General features: G+C 43.2%; 1 protein-coding gene across 3 annotated transcripts in view; it reads right to left on the bottom strand.

The window, feature by feature from the left end:
- The window catches only part of STK39 (serine/threonine kinase 39), a 400,617-nt gene that overhangs the window by 289,953 nt on the left and 83,244 nt on the right, over nucleotides 1-27,420 (bottom strand). For 2 of the 3 annotated variants that reach the window (XM_081814255.1, XM_081814257.1), the window contains exons 6-8: nucleotides 10,185-10,294; nucleotides 9,843-9,944; nucleotides 7,615-7,748 (exon numbers count right to left, since the gene is read on the bottom strand). In XM_081814255.1, coding sequence (XP_081670381.1) covers nucleotides 7,615-7,748; nucleotides 9,843-9,944; nucleotides 10,185-10,294 — 346 coding nt within the window. The remainder of the gene's footprint in view (nucleotides 1-7,614; nucleotides 7,749-9,842; nucleotides 9,945-10,184; nucleotides 10,295-27,420) is intronic. The other variant, XM_081814256.1, reaches the window with a different exon arrangement.

Below are 27,420 nucleotides of genomic sequence, written 5' to 3'. Positions count from 1 at the left end.
GATGATTACCAGAGGTACAAACAGTATTAGGTTGAAAAGGATGCAAGTTTAAAAAGGAGTCCTCAGACTTGAAAGGACTGGAAACCACTGCTTGGGAACCAGGAAGCTCCAGTAAAATGCGTCCAGGGACCGAACCCACGCATGCAGAAGAAATTAGGAAACGTCTGTAAGAGCATCGCTGTCGAAACCGTGTAAGTCTACAGGAGCCGTAAACTGTCTCTCTGTGCAAAGAAGTCTTCTACTGAAATTGTTATTGCTCTTTTCCTCAGCTTCAAGTGGAATGCTGGTTAGAGGTACCTGACAAAGAACCCGGAATCAGCATATCCCCTGCAATAAACAGCTGTTAATTGCTAATTCCTCTGAGTACATAAAGGTCTAAACAACAGGTGGGCCACCAGTTACATTTTGTGTGCCATATCCCCTCAGGGAGCTTGTTCAAATTCATGGATTTGTACCTCGTTGAACAGGCACACTAGAACCAAAAATGTTGCTGCTATTTCACATGATTTAACTTAGTTGTTATTTTAATGTACACTCGTACTGATCATCAGCAATGTTTTTGGCCTCCAGCTACTCCAAATTCATCCTCGTTCCCTCTGTAAATATTCAGGAAGCATCCACTCTTTGTCAGGCATGATGCTGGGTGCTAGGCATCCCGCAGTGAATGCGACAGACGCTAACGCTCCCTCTGGCAACTTGAATCTAGCAGATAGGCGTTAGCGTGTCTGGTTAGGCTCGAAGAGGCACAGCAGACATTCAAATGCTGGAATGGAGCTCCAGGCGGAGGGGAGGGCCGCAGAGGAAACACACAGGGCAACCAGGCCACGCTCTACCGAGTGAGACTTGCTGTTGTATTTGGAACCTCATTAACATGAAACAAAATTTTAAAAATCAAGAGGCATACAAAGTAACTTAGATTTAACTTTTTTAAGTGAAAAGGAACCTAAGAAAATCAAGATGATTAAGGGACTCAATCAAGGCCACTGATTCAGTCGAAACCTTCATGGCCTTTGGTCAATTCAGTTACAACAGCCGCCCCACCCCCCACCCCCGCCACCAGTCTCTCTGCTATGTCTCTCTTCTTCATTCTAACCCATCACCCACCTTGCTCCAGAGCTGGTTTCTATAAAAACCCGATTCTTATCCATCCTAACAGATTTCAGTGGCCAGAGAGATGCTGGCTCCTCCATCCGCGTTTCCCATCGTGCCCCTCGTGAACTCTGTCCCCTGGCTATGCTGGTACTCCTCCCTCTCATGCTCTTTCATGACAAGGCACACAGTGCTTTTCTTCAGAAATCTTTGTAACTGACTGTCACAGCCTTGCTCATCAGTCAAGAGCCAATTTAAATGTCATCGTCTTCAGAGATACTTTGCTCAGCTCCCACAAGTAGAATTCATTGCTCCCTACTCAGTGCTCACACACCACTACCCACACTCCTATTCTGTAATTATCTGTGCCTGTGTCTTCCCACCTTGACCCCACTAGGTTATAAGCCCTTTCAAGACAGGGACCACAGAGGATTCATTTTTTATGTCCTCAATGTCCAACACAGACCAGAAAACCGTTATAGCTCAATGTCCATACCATAATCAAATATGGGGTAGAAGTGATGCTCCCAGACACTCAGACACAGAACCACAACTCTTAGAGCCAAATCTAGTCAACACCAAATTCTAAGCATCTGTTCAAGGTAGTAGGGAACAGGAGAACGATGTAATGAAATAAGACTCATGCTAACAAAAAAAAAAGTGGGGGGAGTAAGTCGTGCACAGTGGAGGTCCTTAAGTGGACAGCCCCATGCTTCCCTCACTCCTCTGCACCCTGCTTCCTCCTTCCACACACTAAGGGGCAGGTGTAGGGCCAACACAGAGAAGAGGCTGGGAAATGCCAGACATACCTCGAGATACAGGGCTGGGAAAATACCTTCCCTTCCCCAGCAAGGTCATTTCTATGGTGACCAAAACTGTAAAGGGGAAAGCATGCTGTAGAGAAAACTCCTTTCTCTGCACTCTCCATTCTTAGCCTTCATCAATAAATACGATCACCTGAGAAATGAGAAATGGCTTAAAGGAGCCACATTCCTTCTTGTATAGGCTCAACATTTATGTTAATAGGCCATACAGGTCATACAAAATAAAAGGTCTATCCCACACACAGAAGAACTAAACAGCAGATCCTCTGTGCACTCAAATGACCTCAAGCGTCTAGAGCTTTGGAGGCAGAATCACACAAGTTGCCGAGCAATCTCCATCAGAAAGTATGGGAAAGTGGAACTGGAAAGAATGAGGAAAATGAGGGAGGAAGAAAGTGATAGCAGGCATGAGAGAAGTGGAGGTGCATGCTGCCTAACTGACTTTAGGGTTTTTGTGCTCTGTTCGCTTGCTTGTTTGTTTTAGCTTTACCCTATAGCAACCACTAGTACAGGGTTAATATGGAACTCTCGATGCTGCCGGCCTCTTAGCTGAGCACCACAGAAGAGAAAGAATTCTGCAAGCAGTTACGTCTTACATGGCTGCTAACAATTTTCAAATAATGCAACATAACATAAATACAGACACTGTTGTTCACAAGAAAAGCTAAAATCCTATACACCAGCAACCCAAATAATGGTACAGGCTATGAATGACGATTCCACTTTAAATCCTTAAAAACAGCCCCCCCCCCAGTCCCTGCTCAGCAGGGAGCCTGCTTCTCCCTCTCCCTCTGCCTGCAGCTTCCCCTGCTTGTGCCCTCTCTCTCTCTGTCAAATAAATAAATCTTAAAAAAAAAAAAATCCTTAAAAACAATGCAGTAGTCTGCAAGTACCAACATTCTCAGAAGAAAATCTCTTAAAGGATTCAGTTAATACATATGGATGAATCAAAGTCCACTGAGACTTCAAATAATTTTCAAAGGATTCAGGATGAACACGATACAGCTTAAGTAGTTCTAACAACCTGCATTATAATTTCTAAAATCTCACTGACCTCAGGCAGAGCTGCATCTCTCACCCTCCCCTCCCCCCAAAAGAAATATTCAAGTTTTATTCACTTCTAATGAATTTATCTATGTGATATGCACCCTCCTGTTGCTCGAAGAAAATGCTGGTTCCTTTTACAGCTGCCATCCATAGGAAGTACATAATCTACAGGATTAGGCTCATTTTTTAAGAAATAGCAAAATGTTCTGCTATGCAAATATAAGCACCTCTTAGTCTGTGCCAATGCAGAGCACAGACTTGTCTGAGGCAAATAGCTCCAACACCCCAGCTCTCTTTAATTAGGAAAGTTCCATGAGCTCTCAGGTTGACAGAAAACACAGCTCCTCCTCAGGCAACCTGAGGGCTCCAGCACAGGACTGAATCTGTCCCGGTCACTGTTCACCTGTGATGTTTCTATTCGTTGCTAAAAAGGTACTCAGCTAGACCAGGGTTTTGGTACCTGTCAGCTGCTTTCAGATTACAAGTAGATGATCAATATGCGAAATAAATAAAAATTATCAAAAATCTTGCATTTACTCCTCAACCCACTTGAATCTGGTTTGTTTCTGAAACACTCTTCAGTGAGTCCAAATCATCCCCAAATTGCAAGCTCCCAATGGTCTCCAGTTGCTCAAGAAATATCAAATATGTAATACAGACCCAACACTGTGGATAGAAATCGGAGGGGGAGACGAACCATGAGAGACTATGGACTCTGAGAAAAAAACTGGGGGTTCTGGAGAGGAGTGGGGTGGGAGGATGGGTTAGCCTGGTGATGGGTATTAAAGAGGGCACGTTCTGCATGGAGCACTGGGTGTTATACGCAAACAATGAATCATGGAACACTACATCAAAAACTAATGATGTAATGTATGGAGATTAACATAACCTAAAAAAATAAAATTAAAAAAAAGAAAGACATAAAGATGAATGACACAGGTTCTTCTTCTAAAAAACTTACAAACGTATGAGGAAATTGGATGTGTAAGTCAATAAATGCATAGGGTGAAAGTGCTGTAAGAGACAGACCTCAACATACTGTAGGAAAACTAAGGGTTGTAATAATTCCACTCGGTTAGGAAGAAAAAGGCAAATAGTGAACAGCAATCCCAATTCGCTGAATACTTAGGAACCCCTAGGCACTGTGCTATCCTCTTTTTTTTAAGATTTATTTATTTTTAGAGAGAGAGAGAGAGGGCACATGCAAGCAGGGGGAGGGGGAAAGGGAGAGAGAATTTCAAGCAGACTCCCTGCCGAGCCTGGAGCCCAACATGGGGCTTGATCCCACCACCCTGAGATCATGACCTAAGCCAAAACCAAGAGCCAGACGTTTAACTCACTGAGCCACCCACGCATCCCCGTGCTATCCTCTTTCAGTGCGTGATTGTATTCCATCCTCATGACAATCCTATGAAGTAGGTGTTATTAGGCCCATTTTACAGACAAGGAAACTAAGTCATGTAGATGAGGCTAGGAATCTCACCCAGATTTATCTAACGCTAAGAAGATTAATGCTTTCAAGTAAGCATTAAAAGAGGGCGGAAGGGCAACAGAGGAAGAGAAAGAACCTTTGAACAATATGAGCAAAGACAGAGAAGACAGGAAATATTCATGGTTTCTTTCAGATTTGGGTAGTAATTAAATGTTTACTTATTTAGTAATGAATACATATTTTAAAACTGCATCCTATATAATAAATTCAATATTGGTCTTTTTTCCCATTCTCATATTTCATGAACTTTTTTCCTCAAAAGAAGACATACAAGTGGCCAATAGACACATGATAAGATGCTCAATATCATTCATCATCATAGAAATGCAAATCAAAACCACAATGAAAGAGACACCTGGCTGGCTCAGTCAGAAGAACATGCGACTCTTGATCGCAGGATTGTGAGTTCGAGCCCCACGTTGTGGGACAGTTTACTTAAAAAAATTAATTTAATTTAATTAAAAAAAAACACAAAGAAGTATCACCTTATACCTGTCAGAATGGCTAGTCAAAAAGATAAACAAATGTTGGCGAGGATGTGGAGAAAAAGGAACCCTCATGCACTGTTAGTGGGAATGCAAATTGGTGAAGCCACTGTGGAAAACAGTATGGAAGTTCCCCAAAAAATTAAAATTAGAACTACCATATGATCCAGTGATTCCACCACTGGGTATTTACCTAAAGAAAACACTAATCCAAAAAGATAGATGCATACCCCTATGTTTATTGCAGCATTATTTACCACAGCCGAGATAGGGAAGCAACTCAAGTGTCCATTGATAGATGAATGGATAAAGAAGATGTGGTATATATATACAATGGAATATTACTCAGTCATAAAAAGGAATGAGATTTTCCCATTTGCAACAACATGGATGGACCTAGAGGATATAACGCTAAGTGAAATAAGTCAGAGAATGACAAATATCGTATGATTTCACTCATATGTGGAATTTAAGAAACAAAACAGACTCTTAAATATGGAGAACAAACCAGTGGTTGCCAGAGGGAAGGTGGGTGGGGGATGGGTGAAATAGGTGATGCAGATTAAGAGTACACTTATCGTGATGAGCAATGAATATAGAGTTTTTGAATCCTTATATTGTACACCTGAAACTAATATAACACCGTATGTTAATTATACTTCAATTTTTAAAAAAGAGTCCCCAAGAATTTGGTGCACCACTAATACTCTCTGTTTGTTATAGAAGACAATTGCACAATAGTGAGATTAGATTATGTTATAATGAAAACACCTAAAAGAAGTCCTTAAACTATTAATATTTTGTAAATCAGTAAGTTACTAAGAGAGCACTCTGAGGGGAAGACTTCGTAAGAATTCAAATATATGGTGCAAGACTCTTTTTGAGAATTTTTTTTTTTTAGGGGCGGTAGGGTGGTAGGAACCTGACATTTGAGCTCATATAATAAATAATTCCTGGGAAGACTTTCAAGGTTATTAAGAAATAAGGACGGTTTGTTAAATATAATGTATGCTAATCTAATTTATTCTAATTTACAAATTCCTAAAGAAATCTACTGTTGTGTATCAGTACACCAGCAATTCTACCCTACAGTATCCTTTTCCAGAAGGGCTAGAAATATGTGACATTACACATCATCACCACTAGGTGGAATCTCAACTAGTTTGTGAATCACAAAGACCATCAGCTGTAACCCAGTGCTAACTGGGAAGACAGGTACCTCTCTCATTGGGCTCTGGAGGATCGAATTATTTCCTTGGTGATGCCAAAAATTTATGTTTGGAGACGACACCAAATACAAACGTAAGACAAACAAGTGTTGCAGAACAAAATGAGAATCTAAGAGCATTTTCACCCAATAGGAGTGTGAAGAAGTAACCTCAATGAAAGATCGGTATAACTTCGGAAGAAAAACAAGCCCCACAAATCAAATAGAAAAGGCAACTAAGATGTTTAAGCAGAAACAGCCTAATGGTGTGACAAAACAATGATCCCTTTTACAATATATAATTTCAGGATGCTTGATAGCAAACAGTCTTTCGACCTAGCTCCATGAGAATGGTGACTGATATAGAGAAGACTCAAAGCAAAGTCAGTAAAATGTAAAGGAATGACGAGAGTAGCTACAAAGAATGGGGTAAAATAATGGAAACTCTGTTTAATCTAGAGAATGGCTGCCTACTCAAACAGCAGATTACTGTGTAAAGAGAAAAGGCTTAAGTTTCATAAAGGATTTAAGAAGACGGGAATCCCTCCAAAAGCAGGGTCCTTCCCTGAAAAGGAAAGCTTCAGAAGAGAAAGCCAGCTTTTTACGTTTTCAAAAGTAAGTATCAGATCGAACCCTTGGGCGCATGAGGTGGCCAGTGACTCCCCAGTGGCCTCTCCAGATAGGTGGTCTATGCTGATGGTATACCAGGGCCGCACCACACACAACCAAGCTCGACAAAGGGACTCTACCCGGGCAAGGCCTGTGTGGCTCACGTCATTAACATTCGTCTTTAAGCAATACAAGACACGGGGCTATATTATCACTAGCTGGGGTATTTCAAAGTCACAGATATTAAGAAGGAAGAAACAAACTCAGAAAACAGACACACTACAGAGCAGGGCAACAACCCAAGAATAAAGAGGAACCGCTAACGTTAATTTCAAACCATTTGCTTCTGTTTATATGATTAATGTTTCTAATGCAAAAATCTTAATCTTCTTTACTGATAATCTTTTAAACAGCACAACTTGTTCTGCAACTAAAAGGAAGCTCATGCAAAATTCAATAGCTCTGCCTGGTTTAGACTGGAGCTAGCAGGATATTCAAATCCTGAGAGGTCAGCTCAACCTACACAGTGAAGAATATTAGCTCAGTTTCTGAGTGCACCGCTGCCAATTTCTTTTGATTTGTTTTATTTCATTTCCTTCGATGACAGAGCCCATACCTAACAAACACAGTGAATCTCATTAACACTGAAAATTTTCCTCTGCCTCTCCCTCATGCTCACTCCTCTCCCTCTCGGACCCATGCTGTCTTCCACTAACAGGCTGGAAACCAGGGGCCAGAGCAGGATTTCCCTTGAACTAGAAGTACCTTCCAGGTGTCCTCACACAGCCTTTTCCCAGCCACAAACAAAGCTTTGTCGTGATTCAAACCAGGTCATTAACTCATCCACAAAGTTCGACATACCTTTTAGAAGGATCTTTCTGAAGACACAGGGAGAGTAATTTCCTAAAGGACTTGCCGTACTTCTTCATCATTTCCTTATCCTCTATTCCTGTTTCTAAAGTGGGTGGATCGTTTTGCAAAGTCAACATTAACACCTGCAGCAGAAACAAACACCAAGACAGAATCTGAGTACAGCCTCTGCCCTAGTCGAGTTCTCAATGTTTCACAGAAGCGTTAGGGGCCATCCTTGAGGAGGAGGTGCTTTCCCATGATTTTAACCTTCCAGAAAGTGTGTATTCAAAGTACTCATTTCCTTTCGCGAATCTGTTCACGTGCCCTTTCACCTTTTTGTTATTCCATTGACAGAACTTACAAAATCTGTTGTGTGTGTGTGAAGAACGAGGTCCCAAAGCGGCCGGGACAGAACTTCTGGGAACTGGCTCCCACACAGCCTCCGGGAGCACGTAGCTCCAGCAAAGGCTTAGCGGAGGCTGGGAAAGGGGAGGGGGCGGGGGGCGGCCAGAGCAGCAGTGAGCACTCATGTGTACAGGTCATTCATAAGTAAGGAACCGCCCGTACTCAAGGCTTCTGTTAACACACTGCCAACCCTAAAAATAAATCCACAATATCCCAGAAGGTAACACATGATTTCCTTTTTTTTTTTTTTTTTTAAAGAGAAAACCTATAGAATATTGCTTAAAGGCTTGGCAAAATTCAGGCAGTAAGAACGCTTCAAGTTAGCCAGAATACAAGTTCCTAAAAACCATAACCAGAGCAAAAGGCCACGCTGCTCCTGGAGGGGGGATAAAACAAAACCAAAATACAGCTTCAAACCAAAAAGGTAAAAATTCCATTCATTCACAACATCAGAATTATTTGTTCAAAAAAAAAAAGAGAATCTGTAGTAAACTATTGACCTATAAAAGGAATAACCCTCATTAATGCATAAATCAGCCTTAATTTATGCAAACGTTATACATGCCAAGACTCCTTTCAAACACTTTCAGATGTGTGAATAGATGAAGGATTAAAGTGACAGTTTATTGTTTGTGGAGGATAAGAGCAAACAGAAGAAAGTGGGCAAGCTGTGAAGTCCCAATAGAGCCCCACAGGACGTTGGGCTGGGGTTAGCAATGGGACTTTGGATTCGGATGGGTGGGACACACGAAGGAGTGGGGAATGAAAGAAAACAAGAAGTAAGAAAAAATAATGCAGAAAAACCGGATGGAAGGGAAAATCCTGAGTTGCTTCAGTGCTTTTTCTCTACAAGGTCAGTTCAACTGTTTACACCTCAACTTTGAATTTTCTGCTAACAAAATAGGTATGTATACACACCCCCCTAATCTTAAGTATGTTAAAAATATGTACATAAATACAGAGAGAAAAGAACAATGTAATGAACTACGCTAAGACCTTAACAGGGATTTTCTGTGATTGATGAAATTATGAATGATTTATTTCCTTCTTTATTCTTGTTTGGACTTCCAAATTTTCCCTCATAAGAACATATTAACTTTTTATTCAGTAAAATTATTGAACTTTGTTTATCCTCAGGTTTTTCTTAATCCTCCTATATTTTTCCAGTATTTTCCTAGGAAAAAGTTGAAACAAAGACAGACTGTATTCTCTGTAAAATACCTTCATCATTTCCACCAGCTATTTCAGTCCCCAAACAAAATCTAATTGGGTCCATCAGCCCTGATACCACCATCTCAGAATAAGTGAAATAATAATGTAGGCCAGTTAAAAGAATCACAAAAATCTGAAAACACCATCCAAATGTAGGTTATTGCCTAAAAACACTGGGCTCCCTTATTTCAGATGAGTCACCAACATGACACAGTGAGCACAGGGGTGAAATGTCACAGATCATTTAAAAAAAAATGGGGGAAATCCATCTGCAAAGATGATGTCGCTGTAATCTATTTTTAGATTTTCCTTGGGGGTCTGGGGTCTTCGGCTATCAAAAGAGTAGTGACCAGCATTTGTCCCGGTTCTCAACCTCCACTGGCCAAAGTGATTGCAGTCTTCAGACAGCTCTCTGCTAAGAATGTAAAGCGAGCTTCAAAGCCGGGAACTGGACCACTTTTGAGCTATTCTGTCCACATCCGACCACATTTAACTTGGCTGCATTCCTCCATTAATTCGCCTCAGGTCTAAGAGAAAAATGACTATGTTTAAGAGAATTACAGAACAGATTCCATTAAATCCTATTTCAAGCCAGACATATTATTTCCAATAGTAATTACTTTCATAGGAGGGTATTTGTGATAAGGCGCTGCTCCTGTTGCTAATTCAATGGCAGTTATCCCAAAACTCCACATGTCAGCCTTGAAGTCATAGCCTCTCACCTAAGAACAGAAGGAGGAAAAAACACAATTACACAGTAGGCAGGTCACCCGCCCGGAAGTCCATATCATGTTGGAGGTCTACAGCAGGGATGCACAACTCTGATAGTACTTTGCTAAGGCCCACCAATCGGGAACTAAATCTTAGTTATATGATGCATTCTAGTAAAATGATTGACTTGAATGAAATGTTAATGTATTTAGTGATACAAAGCATCTTTTTTTTTTTTTTTTTTTTTTTACCTGTTCCATGACTTCAGGGGCCATCCAACACGGAGTACCAACAAATGTTTTTCTTACTTTATTCCGGGTAACATCACCCCCTGTTGCTAAGAATGCACTTACCCCAAAATCTAAAAGAAAAAAAAAATCACCCTTATTTTATGTAAGACATTATTGCTTACACATTCTGACTTTATAAACCTCTCTTTTCCTGGGGACCTTTCCAGTGATGATGAATTGTTCCAAACACCATGAAGCTCTCTCGGGGATACACCAAGGCAGTCCCGCCACCCGCCAACCTACACTTTAGAGAACACCATCATGGGTGATGGGTCAGCAACCCCACCAGTCCAGAAACTCAGCACACCAAATTATATGTTCTACCAAAAAGGTATCAGAAATCATAACTAACCATAAATTATTAATTCAATAAAAATGAAAACACATTCTCAGAGCCCTAAATATAAAGGATCTTAGCTTTTTGCTAAGATTCATTTCAACAAATCATTTCTAAGAATAGCACCGCGGGGGGGGTGGGAAATAGCACGGGAAGCAGTAAAACCAGTATGTGATGTAGTTTCTTTTTATGTGTTTCTTTTGTTATGATTATTTTCCAGCTTCTTTAATTCCACATCATCAATGTTTGGGGAGTGGATTTTTTTTAAAGGTGGCTTGGGGGAGGGTGAAATAGAGGGGATTAAGACTACACTTATGGTGATGAGCACTGAGTAATGTATGGAATTGCTTAATCATTATATTGTACACCTGAAACTAATATAACCTTGTATGTTAATTATAATTCAATAAAAAGATTTAAATAAAGGATAATAACATTCATCTTCCACATTCTCATGGCCTTGCTTAAACAGTGCTGACACCTTAGGCAAAATCGTAATAACAAATCCACGAACCCAGGTACCTAAAGCCAACTGCCCAGGTTTGTACAGATGTAGCAATCAACACAAGGGAAAAGCTCAGTCAGCAAAGACTTTTTTTTTCCAACGTTTGCTTTTTGGATAATTTTCTTAAGTATAGATACAATGGTTTGTAGAATGAAATAATACTCTTCTTAACATCTATTATATACTAGAAATTCTTTTTGCAGGATGATGAATTAGGCATACTCTATATACATACACACATGTATTTATGCAAAAATGATGTTCGTTTGTGACCACAGAGAAGGAATACCCGGTGATTATTAATGCATGCATTTCTGCGTAGATTTTTACTAAAAGTTGAAGTTAGTTAATAAGTACCAGCTACTCAAGGCTAATACAGACCTACAAGCTAGAGCCAACTCAAGGACAGCTCAATAATAAGCCGGTAAATGGTAATTTAAAAAAGCAGTCAACACCTCAAAATGCTGCAGCCAACTATGTACCCTGAGCCCCTTCAAATTCCTCTCCTAGAATTCTTCTTTGCTGGTCCCCTTTGATGACTTGCCAGGATGACAGCAATTACCAAAGAACAACATCAAGCACAAGCCAAGGTCAAAATGTATTAGCATTTGCTTTAGGCCTTCAATACTGTGATGCGGTAACACTGTAACCAGTTCCCGGAGTTGAAATATATTGACTGTTTCATTTTATTTACATTTACATTTACTCAACTCTCAACAGGATTTCAACTACAAGTAAAAGGAATAAAAATTGACAAATGTAGTCTTTGTTCCAACTGCTCCTCTCATGTTAATATTGAGCAAAAGCATATTCTGAAAATGCTAATTTAATTTGCACATATGTGCCAAACTCTAAAACTCTTTGAATTCTTATATTTCTGAGGGAAAAATGAAGCCTTGTGAAAAGAAATCTCTAGAACCAGTGAACCAGTGTCCTGTGGGTAGGAGCAAATAAAATTCATGTTCTTACAGAAGAACTAGGTGAATTAAATTATTTGTAAGCATCTACTATATTTGGCTAGAGGAAAAGATAACATGATCGGCTTTGAAAAATATTAATTTCAACTTAACTTATATTTCTGAAAAGTTCAACAATGAACCCAACATTCCATTTCTATTAAAATAATTTTGTAACAAGGGTGCCTGTGTGGCTCAGTCAGTTAAGCATCTGCCTTTGGTTCGGGTCATGATCCCAGGGTCCTGGGCTCCGCACTGGGCTCCCTGCTCAGTGGGGAGTCTGCTTCTCCTGATCCCTCTGGCCCCTCGCCCTGCTCGTGCTCTCTCTCTCTCAAATAAATAAAATCTTTAAAAAAATTTTTTATAACAAAATCCTAAGTACGTATCATCTGTAAATAAGTAAGAATATGAGTAGAAGTTGCTCTAAGGAAAAACAGATTTTTTTTAATGCAGTTGAAGCAACTCTACACCCCAGTCTCTCCTAAAAGATATAATCAGAAAAAAATCCATAGTTAACATTAAATTTAATTCCTTAAAAATACCATATGATTACATTAGACCTTTTTAGAGATGCAAAAACAGCTGAAAAGAGTTGTATAGTAGCAATTTATTATGGACAATACCCCTTCAATATATCCTTCATGATTCACATATTTATTCATAGCCTCCACTTAGAACACTCACTTTAAAGCCATAAACAGATGCTTAAATGTCTTTAAAGCTCAGAACAAAAATTCTAGAAGCAGAAAATACCAATCCTAACATCTACTCACGCTTATGACTCGAGTACATACATAAGTGGCTCCTATGGATTGCCAATGTGTATACATAAAGATTTCTATGTACTGAGAGACGACACTTTGACCGAAGTACATAGGGTACGTGTGTAAAAAGGAAAATTGCTCTATTCTGTCCAGACAGCGTGCACAGGATGGTGAGAACGAGGGCGGGGAGGGGCAGAGCCACTGAAAAGAGTCCTTATTTGCTAAGAGGCACGTCTATACTGCCGAAGGGAGTGCAACAAGATACACTTGGGTCAGAAACCATAAACGTCTGTCTGGCAATATGGAATCAAAGGCTCCACATAGAGTTAGCCAGTCCATCTTCCTGCCTCCGGGAATAGCTGCATCTCAGACCAGAAAGAATGCTGTCAGCGTAGGAACTGAAAGGCTCCCCTCACATCTTTTGAATCCACCCACTTAGTGGCAGCCTCCTAAACCCCCACCTTCCTCCGGCTTTCTCCAGGACCATGCCCTGGCAACCAGGCCTTCCTCGGTCACACACCTGACTTCTCCCTCAGAGGGCCTTAAAGGCCTTCTCCTCCCCAGAATAAAGTCAAAATCCCTCAGCACAACATGCATATCTGACTCCCCTTTTTCCCTCTCCCGCCTCAGTTGCCCCTACTCCCAAATTCAGACCTTGAGCCTCCCCCTGCTGAAGGACTCACTGGTTATCCCCAAGATCCATCATCAGCCCTGCCGTCCAACTGGCCCCTCACAGTCTGCCTGTGCACCCAATGCTCTGTCGTCGTCCAGGTACGCTATTCCCCCCGCTAAGCGTAGCACGGTCAGGAGAGGCCGTTCTGCACATCCCGATTAAGAACAGCAGCATCCTTGACATCCTGACTCTTGGTGCCTTGGGGCTTTTTCACGGCTGCCTCTATGTTAGGGTGTGGTTAGTCTGATGTGCATCCAACACCTTTGCCTCATTTGTGGTACGTGATTAAGTCACTCTGGGAATAGTCTTATTTGTATATACGTGGATGTTGAGCCCCCGGGCAGACCTGCAGGGTTTGCGGTATTAGCCACCTGCTGTGGAGAGTGGGCGGACCCTCCAGGAAAGAGCATGGTCCTCACCGGCAGGGGCCATGCTGCTCCGCCAACCACTTAACCGGGGCTTCTGGGCCTTCCTACCAGCTTTCTTAGTTCTGCTAATTTTATATTACGTTCATATGGCTAACACTCTCCTGCTTCTTTTCCCCATGTATAAATCTGCTTTCCAACAAATGTGAGGTCGATCGATAAGCCACTATTCTCTGCCTTTGAAGTGGGGTGAGGGTTAAGCATGAACATTTTTACAGTGGTAGATATAAAATATGAGAAAAATAGGTTTCCTGGCTTTAAGCCTTGACCAGCAAGGAGAGGGAGACCAGGAAACAATGAACAGAGCTACTCTGTGCTGTCTGTGTAGATAGGGGAACTACGGGCTGTCATAGTCATGACAGGGGCCTCGGACCACCTGGCCTTCGAGAAGAGGTTAAGACCTGGATAGGCAAGCCTAAAAGGACATGGCATTCCAGACAGAGAAACAGCCTGAGCAAAGCACAAGTGTTGAGCCAAGAAGAAAAAGTGTGTGACAGTTGCAAGGGTCGAACAGGCTCAAATACCTAGAGGGGCCAGGCAGGAATAAGGCGGGGGAGGGGGTCCTGCACAGCAGCAGCCCAATCTCAACCATTAAAGGGCACTTGATACTTAGTGTCAGCACAGGGGGACGCTAGGCAGTGCTGGGCCCTCCCCAGGAGCCCATTCTCAGTGCAGGCTGCTTCTAGTCCACTGGAAAAGAAAATCACCAAAGAGGAATAGGGCCTGGCGTGGCCGATGTCCCCATTTTCCCAGAGCAAGCCAAATACCAAGATCTTTACGTAAAACCTCTCTTTTCTGTTATTGTTGGCAACAGATTCGCTTAAAAAAAAAAAAAAATTGGAAAAGCAAAAAAGAGCAATTATGCCTCCCTGGTTTAGCCTGCAAAACGAATCTGCTAAGCTGCTATGAGGCCTAAAATTTACTGAAGGTACTTTAACATACATCATATGCAGTATTATATTCGTGAGACCCAAGTGGTCAACTGGCATTCTGACTCAGAGTGCCCAGGGCCGGAAGGTTCTGGTCGCATTTGATTAAGGATGCCGGAAGCAGCTGCTAAAAGTATTTCTGCTATCTGTAAGTGTAAATAAGTATGAGCCAGGTGAAGGCCCAAAAGGGACTATTATTGGAGAATAATAATGCCAGTCACCTGTTGGCAGGCATGATGCATGTGAGAAATAAGCCTTCTCAGATGAAAGTAAAGGTAGTTAGCGCACAGAGAATGGCTAAAATATTTATTTTAGCTAACCTCGCCACTCTTGCATGAACAAAAAGAATCCAGCCAGGCCCAGGAGTAAGCTAAGTCCCTCCCCAGTTCCAGGTCTAGCTTGATTCTACACGCCAAGTATACATGTACGAGAAAATTGCATCTGGAATTTTTTGCCAAAATTCGTCTGCTTCACGTGGATTTTTCACTCACCTAGAAGGACAGAGAGCAGGAACTTCCTTGAGCCTACAGAACAAACCGTGAGAACTCTTTAGGGGCTTGCTTGCCAATGAATGGCAAAATTCAGTCTGAAACTTGATTTCCTTAAAACCTGGGAGTGGCGTTGCAGGTAAAGAGCCAACCCTAACCCTCACCTGCCTCCAACATCTACAACAGCTACTAATACCTAGAAGGAGGAACCTGAGTCGCACATGAGAAATTGGCTCAGGTTAATTCAACACTTGGCCAGAGAATAATGGAATCAACACTGGATGGCTCAGAGCTTCCTAAAATGTACTCAAAACGGGTTACAACAGATCAGATCCCTTGAGACCTGCCAGCAGCTGGCTGGGGGTCTTGGGGAGCGGGAGCCACCACAGACGCGGGGCCCCCTGCCAGCTCCTTGCTTGAGTCAGTCTCTTTTCCCCAGTGGCCACGGTCTAGAAAAGCAGGGAAGCACCGAGACTGTGGAGGAGCCCAGCTACAGAGTCTAAGAACCAGGGAAGGGAGGGTGAGCCTGATCCGCGTGACCCCCCGGACCACCGCGGCGCTCGCTCTAGCCAAAGAGGAAATCTGGGGAAAGGACTCACGCAGGGATGTTCAGGAGCAAAATCAACAGGGCCTGTACCTTTAGAGAGACTCTGGAAGTGGAAAGGATTAGACAAATTCTTAGAAAAATACGATGATTTAGTGGCTATTGGAATTGAAGGAGAGGAAGGAATTAAAAAGATTGTCTTGCCAAAGACCACATACACAGCAAGTTATCGAGGGTCTGGATAAAATCCACAGCCCTTCACAGAGGAGTTAGCCAGTTAGCCCTGGTTTCCTTTTTGAGAAAATTCAGTGTATTTTTCTGTACTGAAAAGGAAACGCAAGATGGAATAATGGGGTTAATACTCCACAACTCTTGAGCTCTTCCCTGAGTAAAGATCAAGTTGTGATTACCCAACACAGAAAAACTCGTTTGAGATTCCCTGGTTAATCCGAAATGTCATATTTATATCATCAAAAACAATCCCTTCACAATTTGGTTTGACTCCCAGATTTTTTTATTTATTTTTTTTCTCACAAGAGACTCTTAAGACTTGACTGGCAAAATTGAAGTGTGCTTCTAAACGCCCAGGAACATTTTCAGGGCTGCCAGCATCCAACCTTCCTGAGTCCCCCAGGTTTCCTTAAAATGCCATGCCACCAATGTTGGATGAATGAAGAAGCATGTAAAGAAGTACGTTATGATTTAAATAATGCAAACTATATAACCGTGGGTATAAAACAGAAGCAAATATTTTCTTAACAGCAGACTATGGAAGGTTGTTTTAAACACCGTACCGAGTTCTTATTGTGTTGTTTTTATAAAAGGTGTGCCGGTGGTAAGCACCCTACTCACGGTTCCAGAAGCTCAGGGTGTTCACAATAACCTCTACTCCCTGTGGGATTTAAAGCCCGGGGCTTCCAGAGCTTTGATTTAGACGCAACCCTGGCCTTCTGGTGAGAGCCAACGTGGGAACATGTGATATCAATTTAAATAGCAAATGTTACATGACCCAAACAGCATGAATAGAAGAAATACATTAATGTGCCCAGCATCCGGGTCCTCAGAACTAAAGATGTCATCCTCGGCTTGCTGGCAATTCCTAGGCGCCCTCTCCCCGCTGGCTTTCTTGGTGAGGGAAGGAAACTACAGCCCAGGGTAAGGAGAGACCTTAGCAGTTACAGAATCAAAAGCACCCCTCTTGCGACTGCAATCCAGCTTATTCCATCCAGACTCATCTTCCTCAAGTGCAGGTCTGACCGTAGTCCCCTCTGGTCAAAATCTCTCTCCCGACAAGGCAAGTGGAGACGGGCGAAGCACCCCCGCGCCCCTCCTCCTCCTCCCCGCGGCCACAGGTCCTCGGGCGGCTGGGAGCCGGCAGGCTGCCGGACTATTGCTTCCAACTGCGGGGCCTGCCGGTCACCGCATGCTCTGGCGCCGCGGTTTTAGCTGCTTTCACTGACCAAGGCCCTGTTTTCCAGTTTCATTTTCTTAACATATGATGACAGCCAACCTTTCCACCACTTTTACTGTTTATTGCATTTTTGTTTATAAATGAAGTAGGAACGACTTTTCACTCTCCTGGAGCCCTGCCATCTTCAGAGAGTCGTCAGAGCTCCGGGCACTGAGAGCCGCCGCTGCGCGGAACCAGGCAGGGCCGTCCCCTCGGGCCTGCTGGGAATGCCGGCAAACCCAGACTTGGAAGTGGCTGAGGGGACGCCTCCAGTCCGCTGGGTGGGCACCGCACCTCTGGGCACCTGGGCCATGCTCAGCGGAACGCAGCTAACCCAGAGCAAGAAGCAGGGCCCAGATCCCAGGGGGCCAAGTGAAGATGTGGCAAGACCAGGGACATGGCTGCCAACGCTCCCTGGGCTCAGCTCCTTCCTGAAATAACGCCGCCTTGCTCACAGGAGTGGTTTTCTCGCTCTTCTGATGGTGGTGCTTCAGTGCACCGTGAACGGAACCCAACTCTTTAGAGGCCAAAGGGTGACACACTTGGCGTGGGATTGTGTGGCCCCTACTCAGAGGCGTATCCTGAGGTCCTGACCATTTCTAGTGAGTCTCCCACCAGCAATCCCTGAAACTAAAGGGCAGAAAAGAGGCACCAAAGAAGGACACAGTGAGTACCAAGGAGCCACATTTCTGCCTCAAGAAGGCACTCTGGAATCAAACAGGCCTGTGGGTGATCCCAACTACACTCCCTGATCATTTACTTAACTGCTTCGAGCAACGGTTTCACAAGCTATAAAATGGGGAGCTCAGAACATATAGAGTAGATTCTCAATAACAGCCCTTGTTGGCTGCCTACCCAACATCCATACCCATCCATTCTTCTCTGCCAGAATCCTGATTTTGTTTGCCAGGCCTCAGGGATTAATCGTACCTGCTCTAAGCCAATCATGGTGTTTGGTTCCTCTTACCAGTGGAGGATCTGAGGGTCTGCCCTAGTCCTGGCCCACAAGATCCAGGGGGCATACAGTGCAAGCTCTTGCACGGAAATTCTTTGCCTGTATAGAAGAACCACCATACAAGGCTCCTTTACTGCCCACTCCCCAGCCCGTTGAGGGCACTGCCATCGAGGATAGGAAGCTGGGAGTGAGCAGCCCATGGGGACAGGCTCTGGCCGACACAGTGAGGTGCAGAACAGAAAGCAGGATAGAGCCCATGACCTCTGGGATATCGCTGGGCTTCTGCACCAACCCTGGAACCTAATGCCCCAGACTTCTGTTACGTGAGATAATTAAATGTCCTTATTGCTTAATCTCCTGCCCGTCAAGCACTCTGGCATTTGTACCCAAAGGCTTCCTAACTCCAAATCACCTGTCTTTCCCCAGGCCCACCATGTTAATTCATGCTTCCTGATGACTAAGGGTTAACCATTGCATCAGAGGCTAAAGGCACTGCAATCCCCAAAAGGACTCAGTAAAATCAGCAAAAAAACAATTTAGTACACAGTGCAATTCTGGAGTTTTAAACAGCTCTAGTATTTTTTTTTTTTAAAACAGCTCTAGTATTAAGCATGGCTTTTAATGCAGGGGCACAAATTAAAACAAATAAATGCACAGGCATCTCAAGGGGGAAAAAAAAAAAACCACTGCAAGAAGAGTTTAGTTCCCTTTTTTTGCCAATAGTTTCTGTTTTGGGCTACACTCACATAAACCTGCCAGAGACAGAACAATACACTTCTAAGAAAATAAGAGAAAGAAGTATCTTTGACTTTTGCTACTCAAAAGTGGGGTCCACAGACCAGAACCATCAGCATCACTGAGGAGCCTTGGAAAAATGTGGACTCTTGGGTCCCACCTCAGACTTACTGAGTCAGCATCTGCATTGTAGCAGGATCCCTAGCTGATGTAATGCACAGGGAAGTTGGAGAAGCATTGCTCAAGAGTATGGTCTTCCTAGCAGGTGCTATGGCCTGATTCGGTACGACTGGATGACCCCAAAGTGTTGCCAACACCATGGCTTCCCTCTTTCACCTCTTAGATGCAAAGAACTCCAGTAGTGGAGAGAGAGTTGCAGGAAAAAAGTATTTATGCGTGCACACTCACGTATTTTATGACCCAGTAAACACGAGGGCAATACTAGAAACCTAAATCACGTCCCACAAAGAACTGACCCTGTGATTCTCAAGGGTGTGTCAAGCGGCACAAACAAATTCACACACGTGACACACTCCAATTTGTACAAAATCTTTTTTTAAAATACATGAAGATAATTTATGATCACAATACTTATTAACAGTCCATCAGTAACAGCTGCTCAGTAGAGCGCCAGGGTACAGAGAAGATAGGCTTCGGGTAGGTATCATTCTCAGCACACAGATGTTTGTAACACTATTCCTCTCTCAACCTCTGATATGCAATTTTGTGAGGGTGATAGATGATTAGAACGATAACCTTGAATCTGCTCATCTTTTAAGCAAATGATAAACGTGTTGGCACCTTATCTACTATTCGTAATCACTACTTTATTACGGATTGGGACACACCACCTGCCCTGTTCAGAAGGAAGGCTGGCACCCCACGAGGGACCAGACAGAACCAAAACAAGTTCTCTGAAACCCTCACTCTCCACCCAATCTCCTTTCCTCTAGTCAGACTCCTGGTTTTCAACTCTTATTTATTCCTTCTTGTACGCAAATGGTGTTCAGTGGCCTTCTCTGACTCTGCAGGCTGCAGCCCCCAACCACAACATGGTGTCCCAGGCATCCACTCACAGAAGACACCATCTGCCATATTTCCCGAGGCTGCACCCGAGAGTCACTTCTCGGCTGCTCTGAAAAACCCGCGTTTCCCATCAATGAATGAGGAAGGGAGAGGCAGTCCTTTTCTGACAACAGAAGAAAAAATCAGAAGACATCACATCTGTATTCCCTAAAGGAAGAGTTTCACCTTCCCAAATAAAAGAGACACAAAGAAGCAAACCTTCCCACCACTGGCCTTTCATGTGGGTAGGCTCTCAAAATTGCCACCAACAGGTTTCCTTCAAGTGTGCTATATTTTAACTCATATAGGAGAAGTTCTTAGCCACTTGTTTGTACTTTGTACACGGAATCAACATCCCATTCATGATGCCACAGACGAATAACAAGAAAATGTCCACAGGAGATTGACTGCTAAAAGTGCCGAGGCTCCACAAGCGACCACTCACTCCCTAACTCCTCATTCTCCCCATTCTCCCACTCGGGACAACCCAGGCTTAAGAGGGACAAAAAGACAGAAGGTAAGTGTTGGCTGATGTCAATTCACATCTGGTTCACAGTTCAGCTGACTAATGCGATCAATTAGCCAAAGCGTGAAGGAGAACACGAGTTTAAGATGACAGCAAACCGCAGATCATCTGCCCGTCTATGTGAGAGCCACAGAACCCTTCACCAAAGCAGGTGAATTCCCAGTGACAAGTGGAGCCAGAAGCCATACCTGGTGGGGCACCAGCAGAAGGCAGGAGAAGGCTGGAGCAGTAATCCCAGGCCAGTTGTGCTAAAGGTGCCAGGCACGAGCCAGCTTTCTCAAGTCCAATGACAGGCATGACCAAGAACTCACTAGTGGTCAGCTTTCTATCAAATGTGGTAATTACGGTGAGCAAAGGAAAACCACAGATGATCCCCAAATCACAAATCCATTCTTCCCTGGCTCCCCAGTGAGGGCGGGATATCTGTAAAGATGTTCTGGTAAAAGTAGTCACAGGACAGATACTTGGCTTACTCTCCCCTCCATGCCCAAGACCATCCTCTGATTTGAAAGCTTTCAAACAGGATAGAGAATTTCTTTAGTGACTGAGGCTTATGAAGGGCCACTCTAATATTTTGATGTAAGACAGGTCCTGGAGAAAGTCTTGTCAACCTTCCTTATTCTGCAGCTGAAAAAACTGAGCACCAGGGGGGCTGAACTGTCAAAAGGCACAGTGTGAAGAGCGGGGGTGGGTGAGGGGAGCCCAATGGTAAGGAAGTGAGCTAAGGCCTGCAAGAGAAGTCAGGAGATCTGAGAATGATTGGCTCTTAGGACCTTGAAAATGACCTTAAAGGCATCCACAATCGCTCAGCAGTCCTCAGTCCCCTCATCCCTAAGACCTACTTTGCTGAAGTGACAGTGCTATTGAAAGGAGAGCACTAGGTAAGTATATTAGACAGGTATCATTTCCCAAGCCCAACGCATGCTCTGAAGTCAATGGGAGCTCCTGGCTGGCCGTATTTGCAAAGACGGGCACAAGCAACTTAGATCAAATATTAATAAGTCTAAATTTCCAATGCAATATTCATATACCTGCAGGTGGTCTTTTTCATACAAATCTCCACTTAACTAGCTCTAATATCAGAAGCTTTCAATAAACTAGAATGACCCATCTGTACACTCTACAAGAGATGGTCCCTACGGGAGATTATTAAAACAGCACAATTCCAGTTGCCACAAGTATTTAAAGCAACAATTTACATCACTTCCACAAAGTTTGGAGAAGGATTAGTTGAAGCTAACACAATCTTCAAAGAATCTGCAGATTTTTAAATCTACAATAAAGAAAACCTCACACTGAAGAATCTTAACACTGAAGAGTCACTGAAATATGAGGATCACATTATTCAACTCTGTTGCTCAGTATTCTTTTAATCTACATTTACTAAATAGTCATATTTTCATTAATTCATTCAACGACTATTTACTGAGCTCTTACTAAGTGTCATTTCCAGTTTTAAACACTGGGACTGTAAAACAGAAACCCCTCCTTCATGAAGCTGACCTTTAAGTTGGGGCAGCAGCGGGAAAGAGAGGTAAATACGGTCAGCAAGCAAAATCTCTAAGTGCAGCACACAGCAGTGCTTCTCAGACTTCAGTGAGTATCACAGTCACCTGAGGGCTTCTTCACATACATACCGCTGGGCTCCGCTCCTCCCCAAGTTTCAGATTCAGCAGCTCCAGGGGTGGAAGAACACAGAATTTACGTTTTTATCAAGTTCCCAAGGTGATGGTGATACTGCTGGTCTAGGACCACACATCGACAACATGAACACGGTGTACACCGAGGTATGCAGTAAAGAAAAAGAGATCAGGAGAGAGGAAATCCAGGGCAGAGGAGTCTGCAATTTACCACAGAATTGCCACGGAAGCCTCACTGATGTGACATGTGAGCTAAGATCTGAGGGAGGTACTGGAAAGACTATTTGGGATTGAGCAGCCGGTGCAAAGGTCCTGAGGCAGAAGCATGCATGGCAAGGAGGCCAGTTTGACTGGAATAGAGTGAGGGAGAAGATGGAGGAAGAGATGAGGTCAACAAGATCATGTTAGGGGCCAAATCTTGTAAGGCCGGGCCACCATATGAGTTATGACTTCACTCTGAGATGGGAAGGCAGTGGAGGGCTTTGAGTAAGGGCGTGACACAAGCCGACTTAGTTTAACGGCATCCGTCTGGCTGCCATATAGAGAACGGAAGGGGACCTCTTAGGAGACCACCTCAATAACGTAGGCAAGAGCTGATGGTGGCCCAGACCAGGATGAGAGGGGAGGTGGTGAGACATGGTCAGCAAGAGGATTTGCTGACAAACTGGGCAGGATGGGTATGAGAGAAAGAGAAGGAGCAGAGAATACCAATCCCTAGCCTATGCCATGGAAGGACGGAGCTGCCATTTTTAAAAGAAGCGGGAAGACTATGAGAAGGGCATTCTGTTAGGGGGGGTGGGGGTTATAGAGCTTTTCTGTATTGAAATTATACAAGCTTTAGAGTTAAAAGGAAACTTGAGAGGCCAAGAACCTCATTTTATAGGTGATACAATGGCCAGCAAAGGACTTGGTTGGGGGCTCAGGCTAAGTTAGTGACTCAGAAAGCTAGATAGTCCTTGGCTACTGTGTCTTCAAGTGTATTCCATGTACTCAAGGGTTAAATCTATATTCCAGAGAGTATAAATACATGTTAACTCTATTCAGATTTCCTACAAATCTCTAACTTATGGTATGACATATGTAGTACCTTCTAATATGTTACTGATCAAAAACACCTTTCCCCAAATCATTCATATTTACCATGCACATTTAAGATTTATTCCCCATGACAATCTATTACCCTAGACCTCATGGGGCTAACGTAGATTCCCCACATTTCCCTCCACTGACAAATTTTTGAAATTAAATACCATAGTTAACTGTTTAATAGGCTTCACCTGAACTGTAAACTTAGGCCAGTACACACGGTGTCCGCATTGCCGACCATCGTATCTGCCCCAAGGGCTAGGCCTGCAGCACAACAAAAGCTCAGGAAAGATCTGCCAACCGGGGCGCCTGGGTGGCTCAGACGGTTAAGCGTCTGCCTTCAGCTCAGGTCAGGATCTCAGGGTCCTGGGACCAAGTCCAGCAATGGGGAAATCCCTGCTCAGTGGGGAGTCTGCTTGTTCCTCTCCCTCTGCCCCTCCCCCTGCTTGTGCTCTCACTCTCTCTGTCAAATAAATAAATAAAACCTTAAAAAAAAAATCTGCCAATCAACCACTTCAGGCGCATTAAACCCAAACAACTGATGTTCACCTTTTCACCAGGGAAGGGCCGTTTTTTGTTATAACAAATGCAGGTTCTGGGAAGCAGACAAATAAATGAAGAAATGATCATGCAGAGAACTGAACTGGACTGCTCTGCTCTTTGTCTAACAACTCTTGTTTTTCCCAGACCTCAGCAGCTTGTGGGAATATATAAAATGTAATTTAATTACGACACTGCAGGCCATTAAAGGCAGGGAGGAAAAAAGAGAAGAAGGAAGGAAAGATGGGAAGGGAGGGAGGCAAGGAAGAAGGAAGACCAAGTCCCATCTGCCCCATGTCCTCCTAGACCCTCCTCCTTAAAGCTCAACCGTGTGCCCCATGCAGCTAATGTGCACAGCTGGGGAAATATTCCAGCAGACGGGCAGAGCAAAGGGATTCCCCCCATCGCATTCACCCAGGAAGACTTCCTTAAGTTGTTGCTCAGGCAACTGCTAGTAGCTGTTAAAGGATGGGAAGCTGCTTGAAATCTCCCCAAGTATTTCTTACTGATGATAAACACATGCAGTGGATATAACTGGGTTTCCAGAATTGAATGCATTCTTGCTTCATGCTAGGGGTTGCACCAAATGTTACCGTTTGATTTGTCAAGATCCCAAAATTCAGGGAGCTACATTAATTTGCTGTCCTTATTTACTTAAACAAACAAAAAATGTGTATGTGAAAACTACGGCATAATTGATTAAACCACGATTCACATAATGATAAACTTCCTGAAAGTCAAAACATACATTTTGGTTCACTATAAAGCACTTTATGCCCTCCAAAGATCTTCACTTGCACGCATACTCTATGTTCGGAGTGTGCCACTCTTCTTAATTCGTGTGTACTGCTTCACTCTTCCTTAACTGTATTAATCATTTCATGGGTAGCTGCCTAACACAGAGCTTGCCTTACAGCAGGAAGCAGAAAAGCGTGGGTGGACAAGACTGGAAAAACAGGCAGGGCCTTCATATGCCATATTAGGGAGCTAAGGGCTTTATTCCACCAGCAACAGTTTTAAACTTTATGCAAGGGAATTATATGGTCAGATCTGCATTGCACATTTTTCACCCTGGTGATATGGGGGAAATCAATGGGGTAAAGAAAAAGGGAGAGCAAAATGATATGGCAGAGTCAGAGAGAGGGCCTACAGCCTCTTCCCCCTGATCTCACAAGGCCTAAAGAATTAAAGGGCCCCACCCCCATTTCAATACAAAAGCAATGTGAGCTACCTAATTCTAAAATGGAATGTGTGTTAATTCCTTTAACCCTCTAGTATTTTTCCACTGTTTGGATATGGCAACTGAGGCACAGAGTGCTTAATTAACTTGGTCACGGGGCTAGAAGGAGTGAAACCACAGCAGTCTGATGTCAGAGCCCTGCTCTAGGCCAAGGCTAGAGACTTTCTGATATGAATCAGAGCCTGCTGCCTCCCTTGCACACAGGGAGCCCACATTACCTTGCATGAAGCAGCAGCCCCTCCTAGCAAAAGAAATACTCCCTCCACCCCATTCCTCCATCCCCCATCGAAATGCATTTCACCAGAGCTAGAGCACAGAAGGAAAACAAAAGAACCTAGCAGCTATGGGAATAAAAACTTCACCACCAAAAAAAACACACAAAAAAGCACAACTTCACCACTACCCGCACCTTCCCCTGGCTCCTTGAGAATAACACCAGAGTACTGGAAGCAAGTTAAATCTAGTTGCGTGTTTTCCTGGCAGAAGTTTTAGTCCTAAATGTCCAAGACGCAGACTGAAGTTCAAGATGTTCTCAAAGGCTGACTAAGGATATAATCTCCCTCCCAAAAAATAGAGACACTATCCAAAGTCATACCAATGTGCCTCAGACAGTGAAAAACCCAAGGCACACATAAGCTTGATTAGGATGGTCTCAGATACACTGAGATAGATGTAATGATAACTTTCTAGACTTCTAAAGTATTAGGCTGATTTAGCTCAATATCAAATTTGTTATGAAAAACTAGGAATGGAAATTCACATTCACATTCACATTCACATTCACACACACACACTAACAGTTAAAAGGCAAAAGTAAGAAAATGAGCGTAAGAACTACCTAATAATATAATGCAGTGGTATGCTTCTACAAAGTTCTTCAGAAAGCAAATGTTCTGAAATCAACATTTTAAAAGCACATTAAGAGTGGTCACTATTTTAAAGAATCCTAGGATAAATAATTTTGCAGCGACCACCCCAAAGCGACCTGTTTTATATGAATTTCTTCTTAGAATAGTGCCTCTCATTAATTCCAGACAAACAGACTTAGTCACTTGCCAGACAAAGACCTAAGCTCTTCCTGACAGTATGGCAGAACATCAGACTGGAAAATAAAATGCTAGGCCGTGGGAAGAGCGTGACTTTCAAATGGCCACTCCTTCTATCACGTATTGTAGCAGACACCTTTACATTTACCGAGGCATCCTGTCCAAGTTTATTACCAGGAAGTCACACATTCAGGTCCTCTGAGCACAGAAGCTATAATGAGAAGTAAAGCATTTTCTTTTAAACTCTGAGTAGGCAGTCCTCAAGTTTTAATTGATTACATCAAACCTGAAGTTTTCCAGTCTAAAAAAAGTGTGGTGTCACTACTGTGCTTTAATTTGACACCCCGTGACACCCGAGAGGATTGCTTATTCTATATCCTAAAACCTTACCAGAGACCTGTGTCTCAAATTGAAGGAGCAGAGAGGGGAAAACGTACAGAATATGTTCCCTGGCTTCAAAATGGAATCGCCATGCAGAGGTGTAGAAGAGCGAGTGATTGCTACTGGTCTTCCATCCCAAACTGAGATCATTTATACACAGATTTAGGGCTGTCTTCCTAGAAATCCCACAGACATGGGATCACAGGCTCTGCAGCCAGATCCCGGAATCTGAAGCCTACTTGTGACCTGGGCAACTTACTTCCCCTCTCTGTACCTTAGTTTCTTGTCTGTAAAATGGGCACATTTACAGGGCTGCAGTGAACGAATCACAATGTGCTCAGCACACAGAACCCAGCCTGAAATACAGGAAGCACTCAATACACATTAGTTACTGATTTTATATCCCAAGTCAATAGAAATGTATATAATTCCCACAGAATCTGTACTTTTGGAAACAGAACCAAGCATATTTGCCTTATTCACCACACTTGTTGGCTGAATGAGAGTTTCTCATGGTCTGAACCAGGAATCCTAATTTCCCCCCCTTTTTTTTAAGATGTTATTTATTTATTTGACAGAGAGAGAGCACGCACAAGCAGGCAGAACCACAGGCAGAGGGAGAAGCAGGCTCCTCGCTGAGCAGGGAGCCCGACATGGGGCTCAATCCCAGGACCCTGAGATCATGACCTGAGCTGAGGGCAGATGCTTAACCATGAGCCACCCAGGTGTCCCTTAATTTCCCCTTTTCTAATAAAAAATTCTGAGAAAGGAAATATATAAATGGTAGAGTGATTTAAATAAAAATTGTTTTCTATTAGAAGAGCACAAATACTCTTTTTAAAAGCAATGCTCATAACAATACTCTCAAGGTAAACAAATATTACATTCAAAGAAGTAAATGCAAACTTCTCC

Source organism: Leptonychotes weddellii, chromosome 3 (assembly GCF_054177405.1).
Source record: "Leptonychotes weddellii isolate Sample4059 chromosome 3, ASM5417740v2, whole genome shotgun sequence".
Taxonomy (NCBI): Eukaryota; Metazoa; Chordata; class Mammalia; order Carnivora; family Phocidae; genus Leptonychotes; species Leptonychotes weddellii.
Note: the sequence above shows the minus strand (reverse complement) of the source record. Positions and strands in the feature narration are given on the sequence as shown.